The sequence below is a fragment of the Psittacula echo genome (genome assembly GCF_963264785.1).
Source record: "Psittacula echo genome assembly, chromosome: 5".
Lineage (NCBI taxonomy): Eukaryota > Metazoa > Chordata > Aves > Psittaciformes > Psittacidae > Psittacula > Psittacula echo.
Window position 1 is genome coordinate 77,582,803 of NC_137739.1, and position 15,278 is coordinate 77,598,080.

A 15,278-nucleotide genomic window follows, 5' to 3' on the forward strand; every position below is an offset into this window, starting at 1 on the left:
GGAGCTGAAAAACCACTCAAAGAGGTGAGAGGAAAATTCCATTTTCATTTAAGAGCACTCTCTAGCAAACCTTGCCCAAGCTCTGCAACATAACAACAATTGGATATTCACTAAAAAATGCATTTTATAAACACTACTGACAGCAGCCCTCAGCAAGCACAAGATTTGCTATCTGTGCTAAGAAACTTACCATGGACTAAGAAAAATAAAAGTAAAATGTTTATATGTTAAGTCCTTTCAAGAAAAAGAGTTTACCTTAGTTACTTTTCAAATTAACATAACACAATGACTTTTAAAAATGAGTTTGTTTTGCACATTTGTCATAACAGCTAGTGCCATCTGATTCAGTATTCCCTTGATACAGTTCCTCCCTCTTGCAAGCCTTTATGAAAACAAAGAGGAAACCAGTGACCTAGAAACAAATGTAGGCTCTCAAACTACTTTAAACTCATTAACTTTAGACTTATAACTACGTCTAAAAAGCCTGCCAAAGACTTTGATTTCAATTTGAACCTGAGAAGGTTCAGGTTTATTCCTATTTGAAACCGTGTCAGGAATAGAAGGCACATTTTTCATAACTCAAAAGAACAGAGGCAGGGGAAAAGGGCTGTGGGGTTTTTTTTTAAGGGGATATGTTTATATGGCACAGAGCAGAGCCATGCATTGAAAGCAACTCCGGAACCGGAAGCTGTATGACATGTCAGCACAGCTCCCCTCTAATTACCAGGGTAATGAAAAGCAGAATATTTCTTTTTCCACAAAGAGCAGAGATTACACAAAAATACTTCTCTGCAACACAACTAGTTATTTATTGTCGTGCTGCCCTGTGCTATGCAGTCATACTCAAAGTAGCTCTAGGTACACCAAACTGCTGATTTATGAAATCTTAAATGTCCTTTTAAAGAATTTAGTGCTAGATTCCCCAGCAAAGAAGTTGACTGGTCTGTGTAGAGCACTCAAAGAGGGAAAAAAAAGAAAGAAAATTAAAAAAAGGTAAACATGCACCATGAAAACTTTTAAAAATAACTCCCTGAGGCCACAAGTAACCATTTCAAAGGGATGGTGGGAACAAGATCCACCTATAAAACTTCAATTTGAACATTAGCAAAGCTCCCTCCCCCGACACGAGCAATTACCACTGACTTTCATGTGGCAGGGCAACACACCTTTTCTTGTGCAGTTGGTTGTGCCAGTTCTATTTTAAACACACTGAACAGCACTACAAATTAAAACAGCACATCCACTCTTCCCATGCAGTTGAAAACACAGATCACCAAACGCAAGCCGAAAACTTTTAAGACTTTATCAGCAACCCAACCCTGAAAGCTGCTGAGCATCCCTGACATTCAGGGAAGGGGCTTGGATCCCCCAGGCAAGTACAGAGAGGAATGCACCACACAACAACAGAAACATAAAATTATTTAGGTTGGAAGGCCTTTAAGGTTACTGAGTCCAACCATTAACCCAACATTGCCAAGTCTACACCATGTTCCCAATGGCTGTGGTTCTGGCAGCATGAGCACCAGTACACACTATTCAAGAGCATCCACTGGATGTCCAGTGCAAACTCTACCTCGAGCTGTAACTCCCTTCTAGCTTCTGAGGAGCCTTAATCTGCTTCTGCCTTTTGTGTGCTATTATTAACCTCAGGGATAAACTTGCACCCTCTTAATCAGGTGCTTTAACCGATGCATAGGGGAAACAGGTACAGCAAGTAGATATCCTCTACCTTCTTCAGCTGTAATGTGGCAAGCATCACCCACAATACACACGAATTCAAGCCTCTACAAAATCAGTGAGGGGACCGGCAAAAAAGGACCCTTCTCCAACACTCCAAGTCAATCCTTACAAACAAAAGTGTTAAGCAGGGAGGGAAACCTCACACTGCCAGCGCTGCCCCGAGTCCACGAGTTTTCCACTCTGTCCCAACCGGTCTCTTGACGCCCTGAAACCGGCCCTGCCGTGAGGAACCTCCCGAGCAGCGCCCGACGCAGCCCTCGCTACTCACCTTGTACACATCGCCGTAGGTGCCGCTGCCCACTCGCTGGATCAGCTCGTAGTCCTGCTGCGGGTTGCGCCTCAGGATATCCCCGCTCGGCCGCGCCGCCGGCTCCATCTCTGGCACCGCGCAGCCCCCTCACCCCACCAACTGGGGACGCTCCTAGCGCCGCAGCTGGCCCATGGCTCCTGCGGCGGAAAACGCCCGCTGAGGGGGGCTCCCGGGGCGGGCTCTGGGCCGCGGCTGCCGAGACAAAGGCAGGCAGCGGGCGGTTGCCACGGCCGTCGGCGGCCCGGCGGCCGGGGCAGCGCCCTCGAAAGCCCGCGGCGGTTCCCGGGGCTCCTCTGGGCAACGGGGAAGCGCCGAACCCTTCGGGGAGCAACCGGCCCCAGCAGCTGTGGGGAAGGAGGTCCCGTCTCGTCCCGCCGGCGACAGAGGAGGCGCCGCGGCCCGTCCGCCGCCGGCCGGGCAGCCACCGGCCTCCAGCCAGGCCCGCAGCAAGGCCGGGCCGGCTCCTACCTGCGAGCCCACAGCCCTTTGTCCCACCGGAGAGGGAGCGCCGCAGCCTCCTCCTCCCGCCGCGGCGCCGCGCTCCTCCCCAGCCACGGCCCCGCTGCCCGCCGCGGCCCCGGCCCCCACTCACGGACGCACGCACCGCCCGGCCGAGCCGGGACGGGTCAGGACGGAACGGGACGGCAGCGACCTCCGCGACGCCGCAGCGCCACGACGCGGCCGACGGCCCCACTGCGGCCCTGCCCACCCGTCTCCTCCCCTCCTACCGGCCTTCCTCCCCCGCCCCTCAGTCGGTGGCGGCCCGAGCTGGGCCCGTAGGCGGGTCTGTGTCTGCTGAGCTCTGCCGGGCCACGATGCCGGGGATGGGGCGCGGGGGCTCCCCGCAGTGCGGAGGGTGCGGCGAGGGTGTCTCTGTGCTCGGTGGAGAGAGAGCCAGGGGTGCGGATGGGTTCCGGTGCGGCTGAAGACCCCACTGCTTGCCCTGAGGGTAGAGTGTGACCCCGCGGCTGCTGTGTCACAGGGCTCATGGAATCACAGAATGGTTTGTGTTGGAAGGGACCATAAAAACCAACCAGTTACAAACCCCCTGCCGCAGGGAGGGACACCTTGCGCCAGACCAGGTTGCTCCAGGCCCGTCCGAACTGGCCTTGAACCCTGCCGGGGGTGGGGCAGCCACAGCTTCTCTGGGCAACCTGTGCCAACACCTCAGCACCCTCACAGGGAAGAGCTTCTTCCTAATAGCTAAGGTGCAAGGAGGAGCAAGAGGAGGAAGATGTACTGGCTGGGGGGAACAGGGATGCGAACTGAGTAGGACTCCCTGGGCAATCTGGATTGCAATCTTGCAGCTGCATCATGTAATCTTTTTCATGGGGTAATCAAGCACTGTGGTATTTAGCTTTGTGGGCAGCTAGTGCAATGATAGTCACACGCAAATTAACTTGGACTTGTCAAGACTTGTTTCCTTGGGCTCCTAAAGTCAAAAAAGCTTCTGTGAAATTGTAAGATGGAAAGTATTCTATATCTGCCTTTTCTTCTTTGGAGAACTCACCTGTCAAATGAGTGCTAAACAATTTAAGAAATCCGAAGGTGGGGATACGGAGTAGAGGAATGCTGGAACTAGCAGTAGTATTCCCTGCGTGTAAAATCATTAAGGCCTAAAAGGAGGTGTCATTTTCAAGATAAAAAAAAAAAAAAAAAAAAAAAAAACCAACACATACTCAAAGCAGGAAATACGTTTGCAAAAGTTAGGTAGAGAAAAATTAAATGGATGCCAGATGTACAAGTCTGGTGTTCAGGACTCTGGATTGGTTATTTAAGAATAGATTCTGCCTCTTTGCCAGTCAGACAGCCCACAGAGGTCCAATATAGTCTATTGACAAAGTATCTGGGTACTGATTCTTACTTTAAATTGGAGTCTTTGTTTTAAGCTTACTCCAGCGTATTTAGAAATCCCACAAGCAAATACTTGAAACAGCAGTGCTGATTGTGTAAGCTTTTCCTTCAAAACTCAAGGCTCTGTAACGTAAGTCATTAGGATCAGTTTGTCACTTCAGGTTATACTCAAAGACAATGTGTGCAGACTCTCGAGAATTGCATAGTTTGATTTTATTGGGTCTTTATTTATGGGCTCATTTGAAACTGTGTGTATCAGAAGCAGACTGCAAAATGTAAACTGTCCTGCTTCCAGGGAGACAGGGGAGCACAGAACTGCTAACTTAGAGATTCACATTGATTTTCCCCTTGTACTCTGAAAGCCTTCTACATCCTGTATGTTCTTTCCAATGTAAATACGTAAGTTTTCCTGAACACCCAGCAAATAAAGAAGAAACTATTTACCCTTTAGGGAGCTGTATTTCCTCAAGCAATTTTTAACAAAACAATTACCTCTCCCCCCATAAATTAGCTTCCTGCACTCCTGATAGCGAGCTGTTTGTGTCCTTTTGCTTTTCTCTTCATTGGCTGAAGGTTTGAACACCTCCTTTCCCTCTACTGATTTGCTGCTCTTGACAGGCCATCAGATGACAGCACAGGAAAGAGGCCATTTAATTTTCCAGTAGCAGATGGTGCATTAAGACTTGGTCTCCCAGAACATCTTACACATTCAAGGGCTGTCCAACAACTGCAATTTAATGCAAAGCCTCCCAAATTGATCACTGTTTTGGCCTTGCTGGGTTAAGTTTCACTTCTCACCGGGAGGTGTAGTTTCCCGTCCTGCATTGCCAGTGGTAGAGTGAGCTCTCAGAGCCCGCCCTGTGATCTGAGCTTTAGTTCACCTTCTTCAGTGGGGTCTCAGTCCCTGCTGGAAGCACTACTGGAAAGTCTACATAAATAATAGCAGCACCGGAACTGTGTTCCTATTGCCATTTCATGGTTAGAAAGATTGAGGTAAATGATTTGTACAAAGTGTATGGTGCAACACATGGCCGAGCACTGCATAATGCCAGGCGTGTACTCTTGAACACATGCCGATCCTCACTCTGTATCTTCCACTGTAGACCACATTGCTTTTCTGGTCAAGCATGTTAAGGAATGTGCTTTTATGCAGCATCTTTCATCTGAATGGGTTCCAGCCTTAAAAGGAACGTTAAGTGGTTTTACATAAGGCATTACGAAGGATTAGAGAATGTGATCTGTTTGCATTGTAGTCTTAAGACGAAGAACAGCCAAGGTTATTTTAATGAGACATCGAGATTTGTCTGGTAACGGTGGATGCAAAACTGTAGAAATTTCTAACTTAGCAATATAATAAAGGTGGTTTTAAAAGCAGCGGAATGTGCCGTATGTGTGAATGCGTGTTCATTGTCAAATAAGAAACTCTGAGCTGTGAGCCAACAGCACGGAGAAAAAAATACTTCAGCCCTAGTTTTTATCAGACTGCTAAAATGTCTTTAATTTCACATACTGTAAAAATCTCACACGGAAGGTACTCAAAAATACTTTGTGGGATTGCTTCATGTTTGTGGTGTGTTCGAATAATAAAATAGATCAGCTGTGCAGCCATGCTGAGGCTGAAGACTTGTGAATCAACTCGAGGGCCTGCAGCTTTTCCCACTTATCGATTCCTGCAGTACACTGTATTTTACATTGAACTTTGTTGAGGAGACCAAGTACACTCTCAAGAAATGCTGCAGTATCTTCCCTATGATTTGAGGTGTAGCTTTTTTCCTAAGTTTGCGGTTTGGGTTTTTCAGGCTGTTTTTTCTCCCCAGTGAAAACACACTCTGTTGCTACACCCTGTCTCTCCATGGCCACAAGCGAGAAGCCTGCAGAGGAGCTATTTCCAGGCTCTCTGTGGGCAGCTCTCTGCCACTGAGTCCAATTCTGCCTGTGACAGGCAGGATTCTGAACCTACTAAAGCTTCTTGGGGTCACCTCGGCAGCTCTTAGTGCTGCTAATGCTGCTTTACCTGCCTGGTGAGCTCTGCTAGTGGGACCCAGAATAAGAGGGGTAAGGCACAGGGTCCCAAATGGTGTCTCACTACTTGAACAGCCCTTTGGGGCAGCTGGGGTGGCAGTTGCTGTGGACACATGATAGCAAATACAGAAGATGCCTGAAAGAAACTAAAGATCTTTGGTAAAGGAGCTCTGAAAGGAGCATATTATTTCTGCCACAAAAGCAGAAAGACGGAGAGGTCTTGGCAAGACAGATACAATGAATACAGCTGAGGGAGCATCTTTAGGCAAAAGAAGTAGGAGAAGGTGTCCAGGGCTGTTAGATGCTTCTTAATGTCTGGCGTGGGAATTCACTTGCTCAAGAAAGCATCAATATCCCATAAACTGAGGATCTCCCCAAGGGTTGTTGCTTAAATGCTCTGGGAAGACAGAAAAGACACTAAGGGAGAGCAAAGACTTTTGAGGCTCTCAGGAGACTTGTATTCCTTGCAAGCCAGGACAATTAAATAGGACATAGCTCAGACCCTCACACCAGCCTTAACCAAGGCCCTTGTGCAAGGGTTTGTTTTTCACGGAAGGAACAGGAGTGCTAGTGGCTATACATTATTTTTGTGTCCCCATTTACATAGATGTATCTCAGGAGACGTTGCAGCTGATTGTGCTGTTTGCATTCAAAGGAAGGAAACCAGCTGGATGCCCTTCCTTTCCACTTGCAAGTGCGGGAGGGCAGAGGTGAACCAGGCAGCTCCGTTGACAGCAACTGCTCAGCACAAGGATGCAAGAAAATATGACCGTTCAATTAAAAGCAGCATTAACAAGGGGACTTGAGAGCACAGCCTGGGAACCCGACTGCTCCCCCGTTTCCAGGTGCACAAACCTGGCTGGAACATATTATGGGTATCTTGCTGAATCATGCAGGCAGGTGGATTCAGTTGTTTCTGCCAAGATGCAAGAGGAACTTGAACCCTTTCCCTGGACGAGGTGTATCTTCAGGGGGAAATCCTAGAAACAAACTTGGCACATACAGATTTTGGCTTGGACTTATTAAAGCCAAACAAACGAGACTGGCAAGGTTGTTTTGAATATTGCATCCATCTGCCTGTCAGTGCAGGACAGAAAGAACAAATTAAAAACAATATTGGAAGTAGATGGGAAGTTGAGCTTAGAAGAGATCTTACTGACCTCTTAAGAGAGGTAAGAGAAAGGAAGAGAAATCTCGGGAGGTTGTAGTTAGTTGTGTGATGCCGGTATACCTGGGTCTGTGACAGAAAGGAATAACCTGGTGCGGCGAGGCAGTGAGGCTCCAGATACAGCATCAAAACACACACAGATGGGTCTGCCATGTTATCTGAAACCACAGCTGAGACTGGGATATTTTATTCAAATCCAGCAAAACCTTGCAAGAGCCCTGAGGATGCTGCTTGGGGTGAGGAACCTACTGGAAACTGGCCTGATAGTCTAACTCAGATGATGGGGTTAAAATTTTAGGCTGGTGGCTCTTTATCTACGTGGCTTCTTGTATTCTTCAGTGGTTCCTTCAGTTTGCAGAGTATCTTCCAGAAGGAAGGACCTTTGCACAGACTGATTAAACATGTAATTTAATTAATCACTAAATTCTGCCTCCTCTATGAGTGAAATAGAATGGCTCTGTTACAGCAATAGTGTGCAATCATGTTTACAGGAGAAGCAAAGATAATTCCTTTGGCTGTAAACCCCATGTAAATGTAGGCGATCATAACACTATTCAAAGTGAGAAGTAGGAACAGCCGAAATAGAAGGGTTTCCTCAGCAACAAAGATCAGCTTTACTTAAAAATATTTCAGTAAGAAAAAAACAGAAAGATGCTAGGACAGCTTCAGCCTTCAAGAAGAGTGGGGAAAAAGCTGATCCTGTTTTATCACTTTCTGGTATTTGCTAGTAATTGTGGCCTCTTCACCCATGAATAAGAATAGAGAAATTAAAACAATGACAATTCACCACCACAGAGTGCAGCTGCTTGGGAGAAGTCCATGTAATGCTCTTCAAGTACAGTTGAGATCTATAATCCTTTTACTTTCCCATGCAATTAAGCATAAGCAGTGAAAGAGTGAAGACTGAGAAGGCAGAAGTGATAATAATAACTTCAGGGAAGAAGCAAACATATTCAAGAACCTTGTATAATCACCATACGAACAGCTGTCACTCAGGGTAAGACTTGTCTGTGTCATGGCAAGGAAAACTTGTGCAGACGGCATGGTTTCCCTCAACAGCAAGTCCTGGCGAGTACTTGGTGGCACCTGAGAAAGAGCAGAGATTTTGTGGCGTCTCTTTCCTACCTCTTACATAAATATTGCACAAGGCAGCAGGTTTCTGTTTGTGAAGGGCTGGGGATATCAAAAGCAACTGTGTAAGTGGGCCAGTCGAATCAAGGTAAATTATGAAACTGCCCTGCACACTCTGTGAGCAGTACACATAATGGATTTAAACCCAGGTTCTCTCCTAATTCTGGGGCCTTTTCAGCACTGTATCTCCTGGCACATCAGCCTGGGTGATCCCCTGCCTGCAGTCTATCTCTGTGGAGTATTATTTTTCCTCAAGAATCCTTCCATTGCGTGCCTGTTCAGCATGTCTGCTGTGAAATTAGCTCTTTGTGATCTGACAACTTGGGCACCAAGAATGTAAAGATACTTCCTAGGAAGTGCTGTTTGCAACTGGAAAAATAAAAGAAGGCTCTATCGGTGGATTGAAGGGATGGATGGTGGGTGCAAATGAACAAATGCTGAGTCACCCCCCAGAAACAAAATCATCTGCAAAACCCCCTGACTAGGGATCAGATGAAATAATGCAGGAAAAGGCCTCAGGAATTCATGCAGTCAATCCCCCCAGCACAGCACAGGATCAAACCTCTCTGCTCTGCTTTAATTTTGACACCATGTGCCATAATGGAAAGGGAGAAAATGCCAGTAAATGGGGAGTACAAGCTTGGCCTAAGCAGCAATTCTCAAAGGAAATGAGGAATACAGGACCTAAGCCCATCTCAGTTTAATTAGACTTTCAAATGAACAGATCTTCTTTTCCACCTTCTTTCTTTTACTCCCCTCTCCGTTTCCCAGCTGCTTTTCTTTTAATCTCCTCTTTCAACCTATTTGAACCCCTCCAACAGTATCCAGTGTAAGAAATCCCCCCTCTCACGATACCGGTTGCTTCTCTGCCACTTCAAAGAAGCAGCAGGCACGTGCAATTGCAGGGATTATTTATAAAAATCATAAGGGAGCTTCTGCAGAGGCCACGAGCGGCTGAGCTCCTCACGGTTGCAGTGCCCAGCAGCTGCGGGTAGGAGGATTCAGCTGCCTGCCACGTGAGCCAGCACTTCAGCAAGCTGAAATTATATGTTTTGCTCTGATGCTGTAAACACAGCAAGGAAGCCAACGGGAGGCAGTCGCCGAGTACTGGAAAAGGCGCTTACAAATTAAGTACCAGCACATCAATGGGAGCGCAGTAACACATGGCTGTAGCACGGATGAGCTGCCTGGAAGAGAAAATTGATTCACTTGTGAACATTCTTCCCACTTCCAGAAATGAAGAGTGGATCCTGCTTGTTCCTGTGCATCCAGCAACGCTGGATGGCCACAGCTTTCCCTGACCACTGGAGGTTAGCAGCGCAGAAATGAGCAGCACTCTCCCAGAATCTCTCTTGCAGTCTTGGGTGCCCCTGGTTTGCCACCGCCCTCAGAGAGGACAGTTCCCTCTCATCCTTCCAGATTTTGGTCCACAGAATCCTCTGGTGACTGTCACATTTCCAGTTTAATCCATTGTTCCTTGAGCACTGTGCTGTGCTTCTTCCGAAGAGCAGCACAGGGCTGTGGCTTCAGAGACAGGTCAACTCTGGCACCTTGCTGGCATCAAAAGTGTGGGCAAGCATGAGCTGAGGACAAGTGTGTTTACACATGTGCTGGTCTGCAGAGTGTGGGTGGGAGCAGGTGAGCTCTCTGTGGCTGGCATTGCAGAGGGCTTCAACACTTTTCCTGGGTTTGCACAATGAACACAGGCCTGGGAGGCTGCAGCTGGCAAGAAAGCACTGGAAGACAAGGAAAAATAGACGAGAACGTGCTCCTTGCATTCCTCCAGGTGGGAAGCTTTGGCTGAGGGGGCCAAGGCACAAGGGGCATGTTGAGTCAGCCAGCATGCGGAGCCAGCATCACTGCTCCCCTGCCCAAGTTTTGCACCTGGGCATTCTTGTGCGCTTGGGCTGAGTCATGGTCTTACATGGCAGAGTGCTTAATCAATCCCAAATATGAGGGAACAAGCACTTGTTGTTAAAGAGGGAAATCTGGAGGGAAGGTGCATATTATAAATTACGCTGCAGCTAGATCTTCCCCAGGGGTGCCCAAGCCTGGGTCCTCAAGCTGCATCTGCTCTCGTGAGACCTTACTTGGAGTATTGTGTGCAGTTCTGGTGTCCTCAACATAAAAAGGACATGGAACTGTTGGAACAAGTCCAGAGGAGGGCCACGAGGATGATCAGGGGACTGGAGCACCTCCCGTATGGAGACAGGCTGAGAAAGTTGGGGCTGTTCAGCCTGGAGAAGAGAAGGCTGCGTGGAGACCTCATAGCAGCCTTCCAGTATCTGAAGGGGGCCTACAAGGATGCTGGGGAGGGACTCTTCATCAGGGACTGTAGTGACAGGACAAGGGGTAATGGGTTCAAACTTAAACAGGGGAAGTTTAGATTGGATATAAGGAAGAAATTCTTTACTGAGAGGGTGGTGAGGCACTGGAATGGGTTGCCCAGGGAGGCTGTGAATGCTCCATCCTTGGCCTTCATCAAGGCCAGGTTGGATGACGCCTTGCGTGGCATGGTTTAGTGTGGGGTGTCCCTGCCCATGGCAGGGGGGTTGGAACTAGATGATCTTGAGGTCCTTTCCAACCCTAACTATTCTATGATTCTATGATCTTTTGTGCTGCACCTGCACATGCACAGCATGTATCTCCTGCTGCCTGAGGATGCTGCCGGCACAGGCAAGAATTGGGGGAGCTGGGGCTGACTTACCCACATGCCAGAGCAAGATCTCTCTGGGGATATCTCAGTCCATGTGTCCCTGTGTGCTCGCTGCACACTGTAGAGGTGGGGTTCATGACGTGTTTGAGCTCTGTGTGTGCATGAGCTGTTGTGCATAGCTTTCCTTTGGGTTGCGTGTCCCACCTGGGTGCTGTATGTGAGTGATCCTACCTGGGTGGGTATTTGTGCAAGTGTCACCCTGGAGGGTATGAATGTGTGTCAGCCCCATCCCAGTCCATCACACACAGGGCAGGCCAACTGGGGAGCTATGTGCCCAGTGCCTCCCCACGGATGGGTGCTCACGGGGGTGCCTCAGATGGGGATGCCTATGAACGTGCTTAGTGTCCCCAGGTGTGGATGCCCCCCATGTGGGTATCCCTTTCCCCAATCCCAGTGCTCTGGTAAGAGTGATCTGGGTGTGGGTCCACCCAGGCTGTGCTGGGTCCCCAGCCATGCCCCCATGGGTGTATGGGTGCCCACGAAGGTGCTGGGTGTGAGGGTGTCGCAGGGTATGGCTGCCCCGGGAGGTGGGTGTCCCTGGTCTCCATGCCTGGTGCACGAGTGGGTGCCCGCGGGCGGGTGCGGCTTGGGCGGATGCCCCAGGGGCCGCCGTGCCGTGCCGTGCCACGCCGTAGCGGCGGGCGGGGATGCTGCTGCCGGCTCCCCCGCCCGCCCCGCGCCACCGCCGCAGACGCAGCGCGGCTCGGAGCGCGCAAGGAACCTCCCGCAGCTGCCGCGGCCCGGGCAGCCTCGCGCCCCGCCATGGCCCGGAACCGCCGGGAAAGGAGCAGCTGGGGTAGGCGGCGGGGGGGCGGCGGCGGCTGGGCGGCTCCCGCGGAGGGGCAGCGAGCCCGGGCGGGGCGGGCAGCGCCCTGGGGCCGCGAACAATACCGGGCCTGCGGCGGCCCGTGGCCCACTCTGCGCTGGGGTGGAGGGCGAGCCCAGCCCCGCCTGGGCCTGGGCCGCCGGGGCGGGGCGGCGGTGCCGCCGGCGGGCGCGGGGCCTGCGGGGGGCGGTGGTGGGGGGCTCGGCTTCCCCGGGAGGAGCTGGGCGGCCCGCGGCGGCAGAGGGCCGCCCTGTCCCCGCTCCTCCCGTGGGGACACACGGGCATCTTCCCTCCCTTTTTCCTCTCCTTCCGGGGTCTGGAGCCGGTGGCGTGGGTGTCCGCCTGCCCCTGCCCTCCTGGCTGCGCCTGCTGCCTGCTCGCAGCGTGGCCGGGGAGGGAAGTTTGGGCTGGGGGTGCCCGTCTCTCCGGGGGCCTCGCTGGGGTGCTGGACGGGCCGAGGCGCCCCTGGTTTGTCACCGCCCTGAGCCCCACACTGGGCGGGCATCGCCAGCAGCCGCCTCTGCGGGGAGCCCTTCGGCTGCCCGCGCCCTCCATCGGCCTGCCCTGACAGCCCTGTCCCCACAGCACCTGCCCGCAGTCCCCGGGGGTGGGGTGTTACCTCAGCCACCACCCGCCCCAGCCGGGGAGCAGGAGTCCTGCTCACCCCACCTATTTTAGGCGGGGCTGCCGGCCTTCCCTGTCAGGTCGCTCCTGCACAAAGGTGCTTCACATTTCTGGAGGCTGCAAGGCTTTCTTGGTGTGTCAGACCCTCCAGACAGGGGCCATTTCAAATCCATCCCTTTGCAAACCCCACCTGAGCCAGGGGGAGAGAGCAACAGCATCGCCAGGGAGCAGAGCAGGGACACAGGGAGGAGGAGGGTATTCGTGCAAGGCTTCCCTTCTCCTGGCTGCGGTGGGCCTGGATCCACCAGCAGCTGCTGCTGCTCCACTGGATCCAAAGCTGGTCCCACAGGTGGGCTATACTGAGCTAGAAAAGGGGCTCTTGCTGGCTTTCATCTTGCATCTGGTGCTTAGTGATGTACTGCTTTACCAACTTCCACTGACGTGCTGTCTTGTGGAAAATCACGTTTTATACAGCCATTTGCTGTTCTTTGAGGCTACTGACGAGCGTAATTGTCATTTCCTCTGAGTTGTATTCCCTTTGAACTCATCAGTGCTCATGGTATCTTGCCTCCTCAGGCAGAGCAGGTGAGCTGAGCTGTGATGTTTAGATACACAAATTACATTATAATTTGTATAGATGAGAGTAGTATTTCCCATGGTAATGATTAACAGTTCAGGGACATGTTTGCAGAAGCGTTTGGATAACGGAGTGTGTGATTTGAGTAAACAGAGCGGGTGGTGGTCTTATTGCAAGACAGAAGGGAGAAAATGAGCAGCACACATTTTATTGGTGCTATTTTTGACTGTGCCTCTTGATGAAGGTCGTTATACCCTTGAGTAAACTGAAGGGAAAACTTCCCAGTGAATATGGTGATGTTCTCAGCTTTGTCTCACAGAGCGTGTGACAGACGTGTCAGTCCTGTCTCTGTGTGTGTTGAATATTGCATACATGTACACGCGCTGGTGCTTTCCCATCAGAGTTTGATAGCAGAAGAAAATACAAATGGTGCTGAAACGGATCTAAAAGGAGAAAACATAGTCTTGGAAAGTGTAGCCTTGGTCCAGCAGGACAATTGGGCACATCCCTAACTCTGAACATGCTGCTAAGCCATACTTGAGTGAATCTGATGTGTCACTGATCTGATGAACTCTTCCATAGATTCTCTGTGAGTTTTGCAAGAATCTGGAACCACCCATGGATCCAAGTGGATCTCTGTGGGATTAGCTGTCTTGTGCTGCAACCCATCCACAGGTCAAAATCATACTCTGTCTTCCGCAGAGGTTTACCCATTCCTAGAATGATTTCCTGCCATTTTGCCAGGCTGGGTGACACTGCAGGTAATCCATTAGAGAGCAAAATGCCTGTATTTTTACTAGGAAAAAAAAAAATCCCCCTTTAATAGAAGTGTACATTTGTATAACAGAACCTCATTGCCCTGAAAGATGTGTTTATATCCAGTGACTGCAGCATTGTCTGGTGACATCAGTCTGTGGGGTGACTATTCTACTGCTACGTTTTTCAGCCTTGCTGGCGAAGGTGGAGTCTGGGGCTGTTACTGAGGCAGAGAGTCCTTGCTGTGTTCTGAAAATGGGCTTATAGGTCATTAAAAATACACGCTATTTTGAAATGGATCAAACTTTGTCCTAGTTACTCTCTGCTTAGTCAAGCCTGAAAATGAGCAGCTGCTTAGTGCAACCCTCCTCCTTTGTTTCATGAATATAATTTGCCTTTTTAAAGATCACAGAGCAAATTAGGGTGACTGTATGGCACCCAGAAGAAATTGCCCCCGGTCAGCTCTCAAAGCTGGGTTACTGTCACATATGTACATCCCCGGAAGCTTGTGTAGGGGTGTGTAATGCATCAAGCATAGGGTTTAGCCTTGAGCAGAAGGTCAGCATAAGGCTGTGCATCATTTAAGGCTCTCTCACTGAGTGTGCTAAGTGGTGCATAAACCTCACAACTGCTGCTAGTTGCTGGATGAATGGCTGAGGGAGCTGCAGGTGAAAAAAAATCATGTATAGTTTCTCACTAAGAGTAGGGGGCCCTGCTTTTCCCAAAATAAGGATTGCTGGTCTCAATCCTGATCGGCACAGTGAAGTCCAGCCAGCTCAATGCAGGCTTGGAGTACACTGATTATTTTTCTGAAATTCTTTGTGCTTGGCAGTTGCAGATGCTCAGCAGCCTGCTCCCTCTGATCCAGTAAAGCCATTAGAGATCTCTGCTCCCAGTCCCTCATTTCAGCAGCACAGACTGAAAAAATCGTGTGAAATCCATCATGTTTCCCATCAGGGCCATGTTATAATCAGAATGACCCACTCATCAGGAATTCAGTTTTAAAACCAGAAAAAGGATTAGAGAGAGGTTATATATACTTCTTGGTCAGGATTTTCAAACTGAACATGAGATTCATGAGAGCTCCAGAAGGGGCCTGATTGCCAGGAAGGGCTGAGCAACTGTTTAATGGAGAAAGAACTCCTCTCCAGCACATGCCAGGCTCAGATCATCACTGCCACACTTTTAGACTACACAGCAGTGCGTTAAACTGGCAAGAAAAGGATGATTTTGGTAGTCTTTTTTTTTTTTTTTTTCTTTTACCTGATGGTGCTAACATATTTTCTGTTTTTTATTTGATTTCTGACCTTTTATGGTAGATTTTTAATGGTGGATGTGCTTTAAGTGACCCTACTTGAGCAGGGAGGTTGGACTAGATGACTTCTAGTGGTCCCTTCTGACCTCAACCATTCTGTGATTCAGTGATTTTCAGATTCCACTTACTGGCATTTCTTTGTGACTCTGAATGCTGGGAACGTCCTGAAAAGTGAAAGCTGAGACGTTTCAGTCAGACAGGCCTTTACACAAAAAGCCACCAGATATGAGAAGATTCAC

General features: G+C 49.8%; 2 protein-coding genes across 5 annotated transcripts in view; one reads left to right on the plus strand and one right to left on the minus strand.

Annotated features, from left to right (window-relative positions):
* The window catches only part of MAP4K5 (mitogen-activated protein kinase kinase kinase kinase 5), a 68,252-nt gene extending 65,543 nt beyond the window's left edge, over window positions 1–2,709 (minus strand). For 2 of the 4 annotated variants that reach the window (XM_080619032.1, XM_080619031.1), the window contains exon 1: window positions 2,009–2,682. In XM_080619032.1, the coding sequence (XP_080475158.1) occupies window positions 2,009–2,116 (108 nt within the window). In that variant the 5' untranslated portion in view covers window positions 2,117–2,682. Of the gene's footprint in view, window positions 1–2,008 lie in introns of all 4 variants that reach the window. The other 2 variants (XM_080619030.1, XM_080619029.1) reach the window with 2 other exon arrangements.
* An 8,994-nt stretch (window positions 2,710–11,703) lies between these two features.
* The window catches only part of ATL1 (atlastin GTPase 1), a gene marked incomplete at both ends in the record, with an annotated part of 32,137 nt that continues 28,562 nt past the window's right edge, over window positions 11,704–15,278 (plus strand). Inside the window, one exon of the mRNA XM_080618713.1 lies at window positions 11,704–11,737. Within this exon, the coding sequence (XP_080474839.1) occupies window positions 11,704–11,737 (34 nt within the window). The remainder of the gene's footprint in view (window positions 11,738–15,278) is intronic.